The 20,984-nt window shown below is 37.1% G+C and overlaps 1 protein-coding gene across 4 annotated transcripts in view; it reads right to left on the reverse strand.

Moving 5' to 3' along the window:
- AP4E1 (adaptor-related protein complex 4, epsilon 1 subunit) overlaps positions 1–20,984 on the reverse strand; it is a 66,980-nt gene that overhangs the window by 26,422 nt on the left and 19,574 nt on the right. For 3 of the 4 annotated variants that reach the window (XM_005863937.2, XM_005863938.2, XM_014537796.1), the window contains 8 exons: positions 18,556–18,715; positions 16,304–16,470; positions 13,101–13,174; positions 4,427–4,549; positions 4,215–4,324; positions 2,838–2,977; positions 1,250–1,362; positions 1,026–1,144 (listed from right to left, as the gene is read on the reverse strand). In XM_005863937.2, the coding sequence (XP_005863999.1) occupies positions 1,026–1,144; positions 1,250–1,362; positions 2,838–2,977; positions 4,215–4,324; positions 4,427–4,549; positions 13,101–13,174; positions 16,304–16,470; positions 18,556–18,715 (1,006 nt within the window). The remainder of the gene's footprint in view (positions 1–1,025; positions 1,145–1,249; positions 1,363–2,837; positions 2,978–4,214; positions 4,325–4,426; positions 4,550–13,100; positions 13,175–16,303; positions 16,471–18,555; positions 18,716–20,984) is intronic. The other variant, XM_014537797.1, reaches the window with a different exon arrangement.

The following is a 20,984-nucleotide window of genomic DNA, read 5'->3' on the forward strand; positions in this document are numbered from 1 at the left end:
TTCCGGTCAGGGGCATGTTACCTGGGTTGCGGGCACATCCCATAATAATAACTGGGAATCTAGAAAAAAAGTATAGTGGTACTTGTTATTACTAGTCTTTCAACTTTCCCACAGATAAGAAAATTAAAATTCTTAAATAAAAGTCTAGATAAAATTTAAGTTAACATGCTAAGTTTTGGCAAAACTATAAAATATTAAAATGTGCATATCCTATGACCCAAAAGTTGCACTTCTCCAAATCTCCCCTATAAACACTTACCCACATGCATAGAAGGAATACACAAAGATGACGGGATATATGTGATTGTATATGATTAAATTACATAAAATTGTGACTTTCATCTTACAAAGAGATGATTTCCTTTGCTGGCTTTCATGAAGCAAACAGTCATGTTGGGAAGCTCACATGGCAGGAAACTAAAGGTCATTCTAGGAGCCTACAATTGACAGTATAAACCTCAAACCCTCAGTTTTACAGCCGAAGAAACTGATTTCTGAGCTTGGAAGTGGACTCTTTACCAGTCAAATGTCAGATGTGACAGGAGCCCCAGCCAATACCTTGACTGTAACCCTAAGAGGCCCTAAGCAGAGATCCAGCTAAGCCATGCCTATACTCCTAACCCACAGAAACTATGAGATAACAGATGTATGTTGTTTTAAGCATTAAGTCTGTGGTAACATTATTTTACAGCCATTGTTAACTAATATGTCATCATTACATAAGTATTCACACATTCAAATATAGATTCACAAAGGAAACACAACAAATGTGTTGTAGACAGAGAAATCTAAACAAATACCCATATTTAAAAGACTAGACATGTGAGATAGCGGGGAGAATGAGCAGATAAGTAAATAGTTAAGTGACAGAAGGTAGCTGGCCACTGGGGAGAGAGGGGGGAATTGACAGCTGAAGGAGTTAGCTGAGTAAAACTGAATGATTTCTGAAGGAAATATATTGTTAGCATTTGCTTTTATAAAAATATAATTTTATAAACATTTATGATTGAATGTACTTTGCTCACCCAACTCATAACTTGAAGAAATCTCTGTGGATAGAACACATTTTCCACATCTAGTAAAGTGAGATAAGACTGAACTGCATAAAGTCTTAATTGTTGATCTTCTGTTTCATCATCAAAACCTACCAAGAAATTGATACATCATTTTAATTTTCATTAAACTCTAAGGGCTCTGTAGTAAAAACCTTTAATTTAAAAGTCTTTACAGAATGCAATTGTTTACTAACCTTCCGCTAGCAGTCTCAGGAAGTTATTGGGAATATCAGGATTCATCACATCTCCTCCTACTGAAAACACAGCATTCATTGTCTGAATAAACCATGCATTATCAGGAGCATATGTGTCCACAGTGTTAAGAACAAGTACACTTCAAATGCCACTTATTAAAACTATATTTCTGCATCAACCTTTTAAAAACAACCAATTCATCCTAGTTTGGCATTTTTACCTTTAATCTCTGCCAATAAATTGTTCTATATTCCAGTTTTATGTAAAATAGGTGCTCAATAAATCTTATTTAATAAACTTTAAAAACTAGTTCATGTTGCTTTACCTAGCACTCTGCCTTGTACATAACAGGCATCCAATAAATAAATGTAAAGTAATTGAAAGAAATGTTACAGCGAATTACGGACAATACATAATGGAAAATAATATACACTCCAAAGAGACTGAATGTTGTGATGTATCTACTTGAACAAGTTGTTTAACCTCCTATCTAATCTGCTTCTCTTCAGTTCTAACATTTTATCATTTTGCTGGCCAAACCTAGAGCACTGGCTAGGATTTAAGCAATTTCCAAAATAATTTAATTAACATTATTCATTCATTCTTCCTTAGCTTTAACAACAGACATCTTAAAGAGAATGCAATCCTAAGAGGCCCTAAGCAGAGAATCCAGCTAAGCCATGCCTATACTCCTGACCCACAGAAACTATGAGATAATAAATTTATGTTGTCTTTTTTTAAAAAAATATATATTTTATTGATTTTTTACAGAGAGGAAGGGAGAGGGATAGAGAGTTAGAAACATCAATGAGAGAGAAACATTGATCAGCTGCTTCCTGCACACCCCCTATTGGAGATGTGCCCGCAACCAAGGTACATGCCCTTGACTGGAATCAAACCTGGGACCCTTTAGTCCGCAGGCCAACACTCTATACACTGAGCCAAACCAGTCAGGGCAATTTATGTTGTCTTAAGCATTAAGTCTTGACCAGTAGAAGTTCCTCTGACTTTTAAAAAACTAATGTGAAGAAAAGTAACATGTGAATGGAGTTCCCAACTGCTTTATTATGACAATTTCTAATATAAACAATACAGGGGTGAGCAAAAGTAGATTTACAGTTGTAAGTATGCAAAACAGAGTATTATTATTCATTAATTATTGTATTATTTTCCATACAATGTAAACCTACTTTTGCCAACCCCTGCAGTTGGATAAATGTTAGCATCCTGATCCCTCCACCCAACCCACACACCCCTAAAAACAACAACAAGAACTTTTACTCAGAAAATAAGCTGAGCAGGAAGTAAAGTCAAAGACAAGGAGGGACTGATAGAGAAATCAGGCAGAGGTTCCTGTATCTTCTTGCTCATAATACTGACCAACTGAATGAAAAGAGCCAGAAAAAAAGCCATCCCCTAAGAAGTCTACACAAATCCCTATTTTTGACCAGAGAGGCTTAAATATCAGGAATGGAAATTATTGCTGGGTCTCTGAACTCAACTTGCAAGTGAACATGTCCATAGCAATCATTTTAAACCACTGTGTAACTAAAGGCATTGTATGATTATGGTTCAAACAAAGGATATTTTTCAGCCAGCTCAGCTATTTTGCCAACCAAATTGACGATAATATACTCTTCTTTGCTCTGATGTAAATATTCAAGCATTTTCTGGACAATCACTGTTATATTCTGTGCATTAGTAATTCTGTAAAGAAGTTCCAGTGTCTATTTAAGGAAGAGAAATAAAAATAGTATTAAAAACTATGCATGATAACACCAATAAATACAGTAACATATGTTTATAACATGGTTGATTCTTCCACTTTTATGTAGATCTCCTGAGCAGGCCATTTAATAGGTGTGCAAAAAATGCACAGAACTTAATAATGGTAACTATTAGAAATAAATAGAACTTAAGAAAAATAAAATGACTGTTAAAAAAATGAATTATGGCCCTAGCTGGTTTGGTTCAGTGGCTAGAGCATTGGCCCACGGACTGAAGGGTCTCAGGTTCAATTCCAGTCAAGGGCACGTACCTCAGTTGCAGGCTTGATCCCTGGTCTGGGACGGGATGTGTGTGGGAGGCAACCAATTGATGTGTCTCTCTCACATAGATATTTCTCTCTCTTTCTCTTTCTCTCTCCTCCTCCCTCCCTTCCACTCTCTTTCTAAGGATCAATGAAAAAAATATCCTCGGGTAAGGATAAATACATAAATAATAAGAATAGTTTTGTTTCAAACACAGTACCTTTTAAAATTAATAATATTTTTTTTAAATTACAATTGCTTAATGCAATACAATGTTCTCTCAATAACTATTTTTAACTCATTGCTTTTAAGTGACTTACAAGTTTAGTGGCTCTTTTTATCTTTGGTACTTTTAAAATCAGAAATTCTCTACATGAGAATTAACAGAAATATTTATATAGACACCCAAGCAATTTTATAAAAGGAAAAAGTTGAAGAAAATTAAGCAAATAATACACCTTTCCTTCCAAGAAGTTAACATCATTTTAGGAATGTTTCACACATTCCTACATATGTAATAGGGAATGCATTATCCCATTTTACAAATATTATAGAGAACAATGAAAGATTATTAATCATGATATAATATATCTTAAAATTGTACTAATAAAAAAACTGGGAATAAAATGCAGGTCTCCTATTGATATAATATCTTGGACCAAAAAGATGTTAATGAATCTATACAGGTAATTGGACCTAATTTCTCCAACTCATAATTTAAAATCATTCCTGTGGATACTAACACAAGAAGTTTTTAGAAAAGTTCCTTAAATTTAGCAGAAAGAATAAAATGCTCTCAAAAGTTAAAATACATACACACACACACACACACACACACACACACTGCCCACCACTTTAATTTCTCTCCATAATGGTAACAAAAAGTTTTAAAATTGTAATACTTTCACATACATAATTCAAAATATCAGTTTACCTCTCTTTTAATAATGGGATCAGGATGGTCTAAGCATTCAATTATTGTCATCTGGTGTTGAAGAGCCAGAGTGGGATCCTGTTGGATAACATAGGTAAGAGCCTTCAGTCCTAAAAGCAAAAATCGCATTATATGAAGTGACTTGCAACAAATACCCAGCAAATTTCAAAAGCTCTCTTTGTAATTTTTGTGAAAAGAACCAATCATCTTACCTAAATATTTGAGATTTATTTTAGGTGACAGGACAAATTTTCCAATGCACTTGGCAGCCTTCTCAAGTAATTCTGATTTGGGATAAACAGAATAGACTGTATGCACACATTCAAACAGAATGGCTAGAGAAAGAAAACATAAAAATGTCAGGGATCATGTTAAGGCATAATGAAAGAAAATATTTGTGTGGAACTCATAACAAAGCAAACTAATTAGAAGGCCAGTTGTAGTCAAAAATCTTTTTGGAAAATTTTCAAAGATATAAACGTTACTGTTTTCAGACTTACACAGTTTTTAAGATTATGTTAACAGAGTACAATTTAAAGAGAATTATGTATAGTAACAGATAAAAATAATGCATTCATTCATGCAACAACTATTTACTGAACACCCCTATGCGCCAGACATTGTTCTAGTAGTACGGATACAGCAGTGAACAGAACAGAAAAAACCCTTCCCTCAGGGAGCTCACAGTCCAATGACACATAGGTAACGTTTTCATTGTTCCTATATAAATAGATATTTCTATTTGAATGCTTTAAAATAATTTATTAAAATAATTTACTTATTTAAAATAATTTCTTTTCAGGCAGTTTCTACCACTTCTATACAAAAACTCTATATGTGATTTATTTCAATATAATCATTTTGGGATACTTTAGCATTTATTTCAAAGTAGAGTCGCTGCTCAAAAATCTTCAAATCACTTCTTTAAAAATTAACCACAAAGAACATAAAACAATCTATTGAACACTTTGATAGTGTTCAATATGATTTCCTTATATAGTCAAAGATCTGATAACTATGACAGGTGATCAAAGTGACACTAACATTTTTTTCAAACTCTTTTAAAGAGCATTAGTTGTGGGGCTGGAGCTTTGCCACGGTAAAGAAGAATCAAGTAGGCACCACTAAGTCCTGCATGGCCTATTGCAATCATAGCATGAGAAGTGAGACAGATTCTGCAGCCTTAAAAACAGTTCTAATGCAAGTTGAAGCATATCAAGTGTCCCTGACAGAATCACTCCTTCTCTATTTCCAAAAGTTTAAAACATAACAATCGGACACTTTTTTGCATGCATGATAGATTCTGAATATTCAACTAGCTATTTTTTATACTTGCCTATCAATTGAGGCACACATAAATACTGTGTAAAAAACTTTATATAAACCCTTTCTATAGAAGGAGAAATCAGAAATATAAAGTGCTAATTAAGAAGAAAACTGACTTTAAAAAAATAAAAAGAAGGGAACTGACTTGCCCTGGCCAGGTGGCTCGGCTGGTTGGAGTGTCGTCCCAAACACCAAAAAGATCGCGGGTTCAATTCTGGGTAAGGGCACATACCTAGGTTGCGGGTTCAGTCCCAGATCGGGCTGCATAGGAGAAGCAACCAATCAATGTTTCTCTCTCACACTGATGCCTGTCTCTATCTCTGTCTCTCCCCCCCTCTCTAAAATCAATAAAAATATTCTCAGGTAAGGATAAAAAAAAAAAAAACAGGAGGAAAAAAAGGTCAAACTTTTTTTTCTTTAATTAAAGAAAAACCTACAAAGTAAGTTAACTTAAAAAGATACTTTACATAGTCGGATGCCTCACTATAAAATGTCTACTCTGTGCTATGAAAAAGTGGACTTTACAACTTTATGAACTACAGAGTCTTAACCAGCTACCCTCAGCCTATTTTTGTAAGCCTGTGAACTAAGAATGTTTTTTACATTTTTTAATTGAGACATAATTGACATATAACATTATATTACTTTCAAGTGTATAATTACACTTTATTTTTAATATTTTTATTTATTTCAGAGAGGAAGGGAGAGGGAGAGAGAGAAAAACATCAATGATGAGAGAGAAACATCACTGATCGGTTGCCTCCCGCACACCCCACACTGGGGATCAAGCCTGCAACCCAGGTATGTGCCTTGACAGGGAATCAAACTGTGACCTCCTGGTTCATAGGTCGACGTTCAACCATTGAGCCATTCCAGCCTGGCTCTAATTACACTTTTAAAGGTTGTAAAAAAAAACAACACACACACACACAAAGGAAAATATGTGACAGAAACGTATGTGACTTATGAAGCCTAAAATATTTAACAAACCCTGAACTAATAATGTGACAGCCCTGAGCAAGATTAAAAATGATGATGCTCTGCCCTGACTGGTTTGGCTCAGTGGATAGAGCATTGGCCTGTGGACTGAAAGGTCCCAGGTTCGATTCCGGTCAAGGGCATGTACCTTGGTTGCGGGCACATCCCCAGTAGGGGGTGTGCAGGAGGCAGCAGATCCATGTTTCTCTCTCATCGATGTTTCTAACTCTCTATCTCTCTCCCTTCTTCTCTGTAAAAAATCAATAAAATATTTTTTTTTAAATGATGATGCTCCATTTTCTATCATAATTGGCATTTCTTCTTATTGGATTCCTGCCATTCAGAACTCTATTTTACTACAAAAACTTCTTGTTACTCATCTGAAATCTAAACTTTTATATATAGATGCTCATAGGATTTCTAGAAAGCTAGTATAGGTAAAATTAATAATTCAAAAACTGCATTTACTAGTCAACTTAGGTGTAAATGAGCTGAAAATGAATAGGTGTTTAATTATTTTCCCACCTAGAAGTAAGTCCTTTTATTCTCCAACTCTACAAAATCTGAATATCCTATATAATAGTAGAGGAATATGCTAATTAGCCCAGACGCCTTAGCAGTCACGACCAGTCAGGCGCTTAATAGTCACAACTGGTCAGGCATGGCCCGGGAGTGGCCCCTGGCAGAAGTGGCCACCGGTGGGGGCGCGCATGGGCCTGCAGCACCACCCAGCCCAAAGGCCGCCCGGCCAGGGGTCGTGAGCAGGCACACTGCGCTGCCTGGCCCGGGAGCGGCCCTTGGCGGAAGCGGCCACCAGCGGGGGCGTGTGCAGGCCCACGGCACCGCCCAGCCCGGAGGCCGCCGGGCCAGAGGTCCACCGGTCCCAGATTGTGAGAGGAATGTCCGACTGCCGGTTTAGGCCCGATCCCGCAGGGCAGTTGGACATCCCCAGAAGGGTCCAAGATTGGAAAGGGTGCACACTGGGATGAGGGACACACCACCACCCCGGGTGCATGAATTTCGTGCACTGGGCCACTAGTAAGTTCATAAAAATGGTCTTCTTTCCACAATGGTTAAGATAAATGTGCTTCTGAAGATTTCTAAACATAAAAAACATATCTTGGAGCTTTATTTACTCTTTATTTACCCAGGTCCTAACCAAAATATCATCAAGTGAAAATTACCAAATTAAAAATTAATAGCTTTCTAACATCCATGACATTGTGAATTTATCATAGATATGTTGGGTTGGAATATGCACAACATTTGAAGAAGTTCTACTGGTACCTTATCCTTCAGATGACGTTACTTTCTTTTTAATTAAGTTATGTCTCTGTCTACTGACACCACTCTGGCAGGGAGATGGGGTACCACCCAATGGAGCCCAGGTTTTCCACGCTGCCTCTATGACACTTTCAGAGGAGGGAATCGTGATACATTCTGGGTGGGAGGTGCGAGTAGCTGCTAACACTACCCTGCCTGGGAGAGGAAGGGGTACTTCATTACTGCTCCCTATGTTGCCTCCACTGACATTGAGGGGGTGGCCTTCACTAGCTTCCTCTAACACCAGCCCAGCAAAGGGAGGGAGGGGTACCTTGCTCCTCCCTACTCCTGGATAAAGCAAAATTCAGGCTTCCCACATTATCTCCACTGATAATGAAGAGGGGTGCCCCCATTAACATCTGGCAGAAATGAAATTCCTACTCCACTCCTGGGCTTCCCTGCCACCAGCCCAGTGGGAGGATTGGGGCAACTCCTTACACCTGGTGAGGGTGGAAATCTCAGCTCTCCTCTAAGCCTTTGCTGCAGTTGGTGGACCCACAGTTTTCCTGTGTGGTGCTTGGTTAGGATAGAGGGGCTATTCCAGGGGTGGGCAAACTTTTTGACTCGAGGGCCACAATGGGTTCTTAAACTGGACCAGAGGGCCGGAACAAAAGCATGGATGGAGTGTTTGTGTGAACTAATATAAATTCAAAGTAAACATCATTACATAAAAGGGTACGGTCTTTTTTTTTTTTAGTTTTATTCATTTCAAACGGGCCGGATCCGGCCCGTGGGCCTTAGTTTGCCCACGGCTGGGCTATTCTCTAAATGTTTCTATCTCGCTAGCTTGTCCTTTTCTTCTTGGGGTGTTCTGTCTGCACCTGTTGGCATTTCCAGGTTGCTGTCTGGGGTATGGGAGGCAAAAAGAAAACCTAATACTCACCATGGTGTTATTCCTTGTGTACCAAGGTCCCTAACCTGTCTACCTTCATTTCTCCACCTTTCAGAGTCTTATGTTTATTTTACATATGATGTCCAGGGTTTGTAGGTATACTTATGGTGAAAAACAGGGAAAGGTACTTATATCTACTCCTGATGGTTCTGTATCTTGTACTCCATTTTATATAATTCTCCCAATTTACCAGTCTACTAAAAATGTCATTCTCATCTTATCAGTACCCTGCCCAAAAATCTTCCATACCTCCAGATTTACTAGTCCAAACTCATTTGGCTACCATGAAGAGACCTCCACAACATGGCCTTTCCCCTGCTCCCACAATGAGCTGTCCATTCAGGTTAGCAAGTCAGTGTTCCCTGAAAGTGTATTAAATATCTCCAGTTCTGCACCATTTCTCATGTTCCTTCTTCCTAGAATTCCCTTCAACATCCCTCTGGCTACCTAAATCCTACCTACCTTTCAGGGTCCTATCTATAATAATAAAAGCGTAATATGCCAATTAGACCAGACGTCCTTCCTTCCAAAGCTGCAGCAGGCGGGAGCCGCAGCAGAGGTGGCAAGAGGCCCCCAGCCGCGGCCATGACAGGCGGGGGCTGGGGCCAAGGCCCTTGCAGGAATTATGTGCAAAAGGCCTCTAGTTACATTAATAAAGCCCCATGATCTCCATCACCTCTGAACTCTTGCAATACTGACTCCCAGTACCATCCCTCTACATTCTGTCTTATACTGGTATTATGCTTTCATAAGTAAGTTATATCTTCCATTATTTATAATAATGGAACTTTCACAAAAATATGGTTTAGAAAATATCAAGACTGAAACTCAAACAGATAACCAATAAAAGTAAAATAACTTCCTCTTCCTTACATTCAGTTAAAACATATTACTCATTGATCAATCCAGTGCCAGATACTGGGATATGCTGAAGAGTAAGACAGACACAGTCCCTTCCCTTATGAAGTTTATAATTTAAAATTCACATTCTTAAGCAATCAAATATTTATATTAGAATTACTAGAGAGTACTATTGATAAAACCCATGTTAGCTATAAACTATATTAATATAAATATGGAATAAAAAGCATAATGATAGAAATAAACAAAACAACCGAAACCGTAAGGTTTCTGTAGAAGGTGATATGCTGGACTGACAGCCTACAAAGAAGCAAACTGTTGGTGTTGGCTGGTTCCAGCAATCTTAATAAGAGAAGGGTGTCCCGCCCTAGCCGGTTTGGCTCAGTGGATAGAGCTTCGGTCTGAGGACACAAGGGTCCCAGGTTCGATTCCGGTCGAGAGCACGTGCCTTGGTTGCGGGCACATGCCCAGTGGGGAGTATGCAGGAGGCAGCTGATTGATGTTTCTCTCTCATCGATGTTTCTAGCTCTCTATCCCTCTCCCTTCTTCTCTGTAAAAAATCAATAAAATATATTTTTTTTTAAAAAGAGAAGGGTGTCCCAGTGGAAAACATTAAAAAATATCTCATCAGGTATACAGTATTCTCCAAATCAAAAGGAACAGGTAATAGCGGTTATCTCCAGAAAGGGGAACTGGGTGGTGGGTGATAAGGATTGAAGGGACACTTACTGTTCACTGAATACCCTTTTGTACTTTTTGAATTTTGAACCATGTGCATATATTACCTATTCAAAAAAATAAAAACATTAAGCTGAAATGCGATTATTAAAAAAATGGGCTTTCTTCAAGAAAAATAAATTCTTTTTTTTTTTAAACTTTTTTTTAATATATTTTTTTATTGATTTTTTACAGAGAGGAAAGGAGAGAGATAGAGAGTCAGAAACATCAATGAGAGAGAAACATCGATCAGCTGCCTCCTGCACATCTCCTACTGGGGATGTGCCCGCAACCTAGGTACATGCCCTTGACCGGAATCGAACCCGGGACCTTTCAGTCCGCAGGCCGACACTCTATTCACTGAGCAAAATAAATTCTTAACTAATTTTAAACAGAATTCCTGGAGAGCCTTTAAAACTTTTACCCTAGACAATGACTGATTATATCTCAGGAAAGCTTTTTAACTTCCTTTAGCTGCCTGAAAAGACTCTGACACTTCTCTGGATCTTCTGACAGCTCCTAGCCAAACCACCTGCCTCGGTAAGGGTCATCCTTACCTCTGGGCCCTTCGTCTTCTCATTACATAGCAGGATCCTGGATCCGTGGTCGGCAAACTGCGGCTCTCGAGCCACATGCGGCTCTTTGGCCCCTTGAGTGTGGCTCTTCCTAAGCCTTAGGAGTACTCTAATTAAGTCAATAACAATGTACCTACCTATATAGTTTAAGTTTAAAAAATTTGGCTCTCAAAAGAAATTTCAATCGTTGTACTGTTGATATTTGGCTCTGTTGACTAATGAGTTTGCCGACCACTGTAATGTCAACTGTTCATTATACTATATACTCATAAGTGCAGGGGCTGTGTCTACCTTATTCTTCCTTTAATCTCCCATACTGAGCATGGAGAAATATAAGTCAATTAATTCTTTCCTCAATCTGTACCTAGTTTACAAATCAAGGTTTTGTTTTGTTTTGTTTTGTAGGCATTCAATAAATACAGGTTGAACAAATGAATAAACCACTCTTACTGACTTTAATCACCATTTATACATGCAAAACCTAACTCTATCCTCTTAAATTTACTATCCCAATTCACTACCACTTGCATTATTTTTCCTGCATGAGTCTTACGCACGCAAACCTTTCTCCTTATTCCTACTGCATCTTTGTCAATCTTTTACTTCAATTAAACTAGTTCAATTTCTGCCCTCTACCCTACACTTCTATAACCATTATTCTTAAAGATCAACAGTTTATCATTGTCTGAAAGAAAGAGCAACACTCTTCATCCCCATCTTCATGGTACTTCACCAGATTAAGAAATGACTTCTCATTTGAGTTAATACCTCTCAATGCCTCTCTGCTACCCTTCTGCATGGCATGCAAATTCAAACTGTTTCATATCTATCTTTTAAATATCCCAATTTCTTCACCCAGCTTTCTCACATTGATCAATAGAGAACTAATAGTTCCTCCCTCTGGCTATTACGATTGGAAGTGTTTTTGGTTACCTTTCTGAGTTCTCCCCCCTTCTCCCCTCAAACTTGTCTCCTATCACTAAATTACCTTTTCAGATTACATAAAATATATATAAAGAGCTACTGTCTCTTCACAAAATAGTGTTATTATTCCATACATATACACACACACACACACACACATATATATTATCTATATCCTACTCATACTTCAGTTGTGTTCTTAAATATCACTTTTTCATAAAAACTTTCCCTGTTCTCCCCCTCACCTAAGACTAGCTGCTGTATTCTCCCACAGCACCCTGTAATTCTCCTTTATAACATTTACAGCACCTGGCCCTTTCTAGTAAGTGAGCTAAATGATAACACTGTTTTATTCACAGCTGTATTCCAAATATCTTGCACAAGGCCTGACAAAATACAGAAATTTTAAAAATATTTCACAACTAGTTGACTAATTGATGTATTTAAGAACTTTCCTATTAAATATAGAACAGGTCTACTAAGTTGATGAGTATTTTCAATAAAAAGATAATTTCTCTTAAAAAATAAAGTCTTAAAAGAGAGACAAATATAAAAATGAATTTAGGTCAACATTTAAAATAATGCCATAGCCCTAGCCAGTTTGGCTCAGTGGATAGGGTGTCGGCCTGCAGACTGAAGGATCCCGGGTTTGATTCCAGCCAAGGGCACATGCCCGGGTTGTGGGCTCGATCCCCAGTGGGGGGCGTGCGGGGAGCAGCCGATCAATGATTCTCTCTCTCATCATACTTCAATCTCTCTCTCTCTCCCTCTCCCTTCTTGTCTGAAATCAATAAAGATATATTTAAAAAATAATAATAATGCCATAATTTCAAATAATTTCCACTAGTTATTCAATGCTTCCATTGAAAAATAATAACCCACCCGGCTAGTGTTGCTCAGTGGTTGAGCATCGACCTATGAACCAGGAGGTCACAGTTTGATTCCCAGTCAGGGCGCATGCCCGAGTTGCGAGCTCAATCCTCAGTGTGGGGCATGCAGGAGGCAGCCAATCAATGATTCTCTCTCATCATTGATGTTTCTATCTCTCTCTCCCTTACCCTCTCTGAAATCAATAAAAATAGACTTTTTTAAAAAAAAAAAAGAAAGAAAAATAATGACCCAAAGAATCAACTTTTTTTTAAAAAAAAAAGAAAGAAAAATAATGACCCAAAGAATCACCTTAAAAATTGACATAAAATTCTATTGGAATTTGTAGTATTCTAACACAGATTCAGCTATAATACTGAAAAATACTGTTAGTCGTTAGAGTAGCATTCACATGTTACCTACCATATGTGACATTGTGATTTAACTCGGCTCTTCGTAAGGATTCATCAAGAACATCATACATTAATTCACTTGTCCTGTTTAAAAGATATTTTATTTGCAGTAAAATTATAGTATTATAACCCAATAAAACATAGTTTTTCAAACTTCTCCCTCTTTAAAACTGAGGATCTACAGAAAAGAACTGAAAAAAATTCATTTTTTGAAGCTATGGGAATGTCACTTTTTAAAAATTCCATTTGTTCTTTCTCATGAGTTTAACTTCCTGCTTTATTGAAGTTGACTAGTCAATGAAGATAAACATGTCAATCAACTCTTTCCTAAACCTGTACCTAGCTTACAAGTCAGGCTTTTGTTTGGTTGAACACACTATCTTTTATAGTTTTCTTTATAATAAAATATTTCTACCTGTTTCAAGTTACTACAGTAATACCTCACAGATCCAGATTATTCCAGACAGTACATTTTCTGTATTTAAACCACATAATTTTTTAAAATATTCAAACACTAGTCTATGAGCAGCATTGAGTTCTTCAGAAAGAAAACTTTAGCTTTCATTTGTGTTAAATATAAAGAAAATTAACAAATTTGTCCATTCCTATGCCATTATGATCACTGATTACTGTTGCGATAACTGGGTGGAGGTAGATGCTGTAGGAAATGCAGTACTTTACAGAGTCCTAGCACTCATCCTCCTGCCTAGAAAAGTCCTCTACAAGATGCCAATGTGAAAACTATGGCTTCTCAGCTGGTATTTTTGTAAGTTTTACAAATTCAAAAACTACTAACTGAAATAAAAACTACTTCAACCTAGCATGCACATAGTAGTCTTACAGAGAAAGTACACTGTAAAGCAAACAAGCAAAAACATCAAAATAATCTGGGGCTACACAAATTACTTAATCATTTGTATCTTTATCAAAAATTTCTTCTTTTTCTCCAATACACAACTATCAAATTCAATCTGAAGTGTGTGTACTTTGATTCCACCTTGATCAAAGTATAAATATCCAGTGAGAATCCATAACCATTTTCTAAAATCCTTCATTTTACTGTGTAAGCATTTCTTCCAGAGAAAATAACCATATAGAGAATAACCAAATTCTCTCCCCCCGCCCCAATTTAGTAATTCTTCACCTGGATTACAATCTAGTTTCTTAATTATAAAAGCCAATATCTGGCATAAATCATATTTAACCACATGAAATGTAGAAACATTTGCAGACATGATCAAGCTAAATATAAATAACCTAAGAAGCAAAATGCTGTAAAACACAAGAAAATACTCAAACAATAGATATAAAAACCCATCAATAAATAATTACTAAATTATTTCTTTCAATTAAATACATTAGAATCTGTTATAACATAACATTTTTTCTTTGCCACACTGGGTTAATCATTTCTTAAGAAATATAAGGTTTATGTTAACATAAAATCTCATTAGAGTTGGAACAACAAAGGAGAAAACATTTTAATGTTCCACAACATTGTAAGAGTTCCCATCTTTAGTCACTTTAATTGTGCCTAATTTCTATTCAACTGAGCCCTTTGAAGGTAAGCGCTCTTAGTCATCTTTGTATGTTTGCTCCAAATTCATCCATGAAAGAAAGGGAAGATGATGAGTTACTACATTTAGTAAATTCACTAAAAGCCTCAAAGTTCCTTCCTGACAGCATATGATGGCATTAAATCTTTTTAGACCAGTAAGGCCTGGGTGCATTACTATGAAATTTGTGGTTTTAAAAGAGAATTCCAGTGAACTCCAACTAGAGCTCCACAACAAGATAGGTTGGGTTACATAAAATAATATGTATTTAGGACAAACATTTTTCATGTGTGTCTGCTCCATGAGATTCCCTAGTTTCAATCAGGGTTGAGATTCATAAACACAGAAAAAAGTAAAATAGCAATACACCAAGAGTGATATAGCCCAGTTAGCACTTATCAGGAGTGCAAAGGGCAAATGGATGCTGACAAGGCATTACAAGGAGTGACATCCTCGAGGACAATCCCTTCGTAAAGATAGGCTAAGAATCAGAATGTAAATGAATCCTACTGCATAAAAGAGAACCGAATCTCATAAAGTCAAAACACTGAAACTCTTCAGGGACTCAAGACATGGTCCTTACTCTCAAGGGAACTAAAATCTAGTTGGACTTGCTCTCAAATAGTTCAGAAAAAAATGAAAAGAATGTGTGCCCTACCTGGATTGGCTCAGCAGTTAGAGCACTGGCCCTGGGGTTTGATTCTGGTCAAGGGCACGTACCTCGGCTGCAGGCTCAATCCCAAGCCTGGGTCAGGGTGCATGTGAGAGGCAACCAATCGATGTCTCTCTCACATTGATGTTTCTCTCTCTCTCTCTCTCTCTCTCTCCCCCCCTCCCTTCCACTCTCTCTAAAAAAAAAAAACAACAAAAAAATATCCATGGGTGAGGCTTTAGCGATAATAATGTGTGCACACATGCACATACAGAAAGAGAGAAAATGCAAACAATAAATCTAGATAAAGGGCATAAGAAAGCTCCTTGTACTATTCTTGGAACTTTTCTTTAAGTTTGAAATATATATAATAGGTAAGATACCCATAAAATATAAATTATTGGTTAAAGGAGTATTCAGACAAATGAATTAAGGTGAAGCATCCAACTAGAGCCAAGGGTCAGCAAGCTATAGTCCGAAGGCTCACTTAGCTGGTCATCTATTTTTGTATGGCTGCTGGCTAAAAATGGTTTTTACATTTTTAAATGGGGGGGAGGGGTCAAAATAGTAACATTTCACAACACATAAAATGTATGAGATTCAAGTTTTAATGTCCATAAAAAGATTTTTTTATTAATTGTGCTCATTTGTGTACTGTCTATGATTGCTTTTGAGCTATACAAGAGCAGAGTTGAGTGGTTGCAACAGGCAACATATAGCTCACAAAGCCTAAATATTTATTACTATCTGGCCCTTGACAAAAAAAGTTTCCCAACCTCTAAAGTAGAATGACTAAGAAAGCTTCAGAGAAGACATGAAGCTTCACCGGTACCTTTCACTATGAGTAGGATTTAGATAAGCAGAGAGCCAGGATTATCCCAGCAACCTGAATTATATACTTCTTATAAAGTGGTTTATTTATCACTACTAAGCCAACCCAAAGCATTAGGAGAATCTGGCTTATCTTGAAACCTCCAGGTGATTATCAAATTTACTTAAGTTTACCTTTGATCGTCTTTTCCTAGAAGTCTTAGTATTCTCAACAGCTGGATTTGTAACCATGGTGCTGGGACACTGTGGTAATTGAAATCTACTGGGAGCTTTCCTCCAACTACTTGCTTCAAAATTGTTACAAAACTCCCAGTCAAATCTTTATATCCAGATGAATTCTCCTACATCCAAAAAATAAAAAACAAAAAACCTTCTGTTAATAATAATGTCTTAATACATATAAAATAGACTTGGTTGAAATGCCGTATAGAATCTAACTTAATACATGTTGACTTAGAAGTTCCATGTTCACATTTAATGAAAGTGTTCCAGTCTGATTAATTTCTTCCATGATGAAACTCCTCTGGCCACTGATCCAAAGCTGAATCATCCCCCAAAAAGCTTCCACCACTCCCTACTTGTTCCCACACACAGTATAATCACATTTCAAAAGTTCTTATAATTACATCTTATATAGAACTTTTAATAGTCAATACTGGCAATAAATAAAAAGGTAAAAAGAACTGGCATACTGAAAAAGGGCTGTAATATCTCTACTTTTGAGGAAAATTAAGACCTGTTTGCAATCTCTAAACTTTGCAAAAGTCTTCTCATGTAAATGAGCTAAATGTGTTCTGGGTGGAAGAGCACAGAGCACAGGTAAGACTACTCAAACATTTAAACCCTCCAAAGTCAGTGAATCTGTCTATTAAAAACTAATCAGCCCTACAGTACTTAAGTATGTTGGGGTTCTGAATGAGTGTACCTTAATTATATATCTGACTAATCTCTTGGCCTGGGGGAATTAAATACACATTCCTCAAAATGAACACTAGATTCGTCATCATAATTTTATTACATATCAAGGACACATTTTTTTTTAAAGGAAATAATAGCTCTTTCAAAGTTTAGTAAATGTTAGAGGAAAAATAAGATTCAATATCAAATATCTATCTATTTATATCATATTGTTCTAGAACACAATGCATTAAAGATACCTTCAATTCTATAATTTTAAATTGAATTCAACAGCATATTCCATTTCATTATGAAGTACTCATGAAATCTCTCACAAATATATACTTTCAGATATAAAGTGTTTCAGGCAATTCACTGTGGCTGAATTAGTAGAAATCCATGTCACTAATTAGAAAATGTTTTTACCATACCATTCAACCCTCCTAGCTTTTCTGATACCGTATCAATGTATGGCATCAACACTAGTCTCTACCTTGCAAAACCCCTACAGGCTCTGCTCATTTCTATAAGCTGTTATGCATCACATAAAGTTGTATAAAACACAATCACTACTTAAAAAACCACAAATCCGCCCTGACCGGTTTGGCTCAGCGGATAGAGCGTCGGCCTGCAGACTCAAGGGTCCCAGGTTCGATTCTGGTCAAGGGCATGTGCCTTGCTTGCGGACACATCTCCTGTGGGGAGTGTGCAGGAGGCAGCTGATCGATGATTGATGTTTCTAACTCTCTATCCCTCTCCCTTCCTCTCTGTAAAAAAATCAGTAAAATATATTTTTAAAAAAACAAAAAACCACAAATCTGAAAATTTCAATCACTTTCCTACCTATCATTTTTCTATGCTTCTTCAGTAACATGAAAAAATTTCAGGCATTAAAAAAAAAAAACTGCCATGGCAGGTGTTGCTCAATGGTTGGAGCACTGGTTGCTCTCAGGTTCAATTCCCAGTCAGGGCACATACCCAGGTCATGGGTTCAATCCCTGGTCAGGGTGCATATGGGAGGCAACCGATCACATGGATGTTTCTCTCTCTGTCTCTCCCTCTATTTTCCTCTCTAGAATCAATGAAAAAAGCATATGCTCAGGTGAGAATTTAAAAAAAACAAACTAATTCTATAATGTGCCTACTACGAAAGCTACCAACAACTTGCAAAGATTACTATTTATAAGGCAATAATAGCCCTGGCTGGTTTGGCTCAGTGGATAGAGCGTCAGCCTATGGACTGAAGGGTCCCGGGTTCAATTCTGGTCAAGGGCACATACTGAGGTTGCGGGCTTAATCCCCAGTAGGGGGCGCACAGGAGGCAGCCGATCAATGATTCTCTCTCATCATTGATGTTTCTATCTCTCCCTCTCCCTTCCTCTCTGAAATCAATAAAAATATATTTTTAAAAAAATAAAAGTCAATAATAAAACATTGAAATTAAGCATTTGACTGAAAAATCTGAGGTTTTTTTTTATTATGCCATAATTATATTTTTCTAATGGCAACTACTGAAATTTTCAACTTACCTTAATCATCCTATGGTATATGTGCAAGGAAGCAGCCATGACCCCAACATCTCTGTCACAAAGTGCTTTCTGAAACTTAATATGGATATGTTGTACTTGATTAGGAGCAATGAGATGGAATTTGTATAATGCCAGAACAGCTTTTCTTCGTATAATCTCCCTAAAGATAAAAAATGAAATCTGAACAAACCATCTGAATTTTCAGGCATTTAATTTTAAAAGATTACAGGCCAAATGATTTCAATATATTAGCTATCACCTTAATCTAAAAAGAGGAATACACATTCATTAATTTCTTTTCTTAAATGTAGGGCGCAGCTATAGGGTTAAGCCTCGGATTGACCTGTTGGCAAAGCCACAAACGAGTCCCAGCTTAGAGGGCACAGTCCTCTTAGCATAATTAGTCTTGACCTTATGATCCGCCCTAGAGCTGATCTGGGAAGCTAATGGGCTGAGGGAGATGTAGCAAGTGCTGCCAAAACAGGTGAAACTGACAAGAACATTGTAACTATGGTGACCACTACCTTGTTTATCTCTGGCTATAAAATAAAGGCTCAGCTTGCCTCTGGATCTCTCTCTGTGGCCTCAGCCAGGCACAGGAAGATCCACCTAGCTAGACCCAGCTTATTCTCTTTGTCATTTCTTCATCCTTCACCGCACTCATTCAAGCTTTCGAACCCTTGGCTGAGCTGGCTCGGCACACTTAAAATTTATTTTTATTGACTTTAGAGATAAAGGGAGGTAGAGGTAGAGAGAGAGAGAGAGAGAGAGAGAGAAACATTGATTTGCTTGTTCCACTTCTTTTTGCATTCATGGGTTGATTCTTGTATGTGCCCTGACTAGGGATCAAACCTGCAACCTTGGCTTATGGGGACAACACCAACTGAGCTACCCAGCCAGCGCTATTATTAATTTCTTTATTCCAATCCACCAAACTATAAAAAGTGGTTCTCTCTAGGAGATTAGATGTTAAGAGACTTTAACTGCCCATATTATATATTTATCTAATTATGGAATTTTGGGGTAACAAGCACATATTACTTTTAAAACCAGAAAAAACAAGAAAGATAAATAAATTCCTTAATTCCCTATTCCATTTTTAAAAGCCGTATCTCTAGAAATTGGGAAAAGAAGCAACAGTAAGTTTAAATCAGTAAGAGGTAACTACAGCTAGTAATATTAAAGTCTTTATTAATATTAAGTCTCTTTAACATTCTAGCTTTTTATCTTTTCTTTTTTATATTATGAGCAAGCATAATCCAAATATTTTAAGGGGGCAGGGGAGGAAGGGATTCACAGTAAATGCTGTTACTCCTCTCCTTGCTCCGTTCATATTTCAAAAACCTCATTACAATGAAAAGGAAAACATACACAAGTCTTGCACTTCGTTTGTCACAGATAATGTCTAACACAAGAAGTAAAAATAGAGTTCCTACCCTATGTTCATAATGCAGTTTCCAAGAGAGTACTATATTCCTTGTTATTCTCTCTCATGCCATGTCTACATATCTCATAGCCACAGACTTTGCTGGCACTGCTCACAGCAGCAGCAAATGGCACAAAAGAAAAGTACTTGCTTTTACTTTTATGTACTGCTATTACTTAAAATCAGAGAATATCAAAATTGAGATTATTCAAAGCAATCCTCTGTGTTCTATTCAATAATTCCTTTCCTAAGATTCCTAACAAATGGTCATCTAGCTTCTGCTAAATTCCATTAACAAGCAACTCATATCTTCCTAGCCAAACTATGCCATGATGAAAAATTATTTTCACGTAGAAAAAATTAACAACACACTTATCATTAGTATTAATACTATGGTGACTGTAAACAACATCCCAATGTATTGCTAGTGGGTATTAAGCAATATTAATTAATCTGGGAGAGAACAGGTAAATGAGATCAGAAAAAAACGAACTCTGAACATGCTCAGGAATGCCTAAGCCTGGCCCTAAGTGATGGTACTAACACAAGACCTTAAGAGACCTGGATTCGAGCTCTAAATCGGGCATGCCAAAATACAGCAGGGATTCAAAGTCGAGTCCAAACCCTGTCTCACATCTTCTTTGTGACATCCACTAGCCTACCTGTAGCTCTGTCCCATATTCTTTAGCTTCACTCTATAACATGGAATAGATATAGCCATAACTGCAGAATCAGAGTTTCAAGTCTAAACTTTAAGTAGTAGAAGACAGGAAGTCCAGGATTTGAAATTAGAGTAGATGGGAAACAGTAAGAAAAAACTTAAAAGGGTAAATGGGAAGCAATAAAGAAAAAAATCAATTCCCAGAAGAATCTATCTACACTAATAAAAGACAAAGATGCTAACTGACCGTACCTTCACTACACCCATTAGCCAATCAGAAGAGTATGCAAATTAACCCAACAAAGATGACCGTTAAATTTGCATACTGCAGGTGGGGCGGGA

The sequence above is a fragment of the Myotis brandtii genome, unplaced genomic scaffold (assembly GCF_000412655.1).
Source record: "Myotis brandtii unplaced genomic scaffold, ASM41265v1 scaffold182, whole genome shotgun sequence".
In the NCBI taxonomy this organism is placed as follows: Eukaryota; Metazoa; Chordata; class Mammalia; order Chiroptera; family Vespertilionidae; genus Myotis; species Myotis brandtii.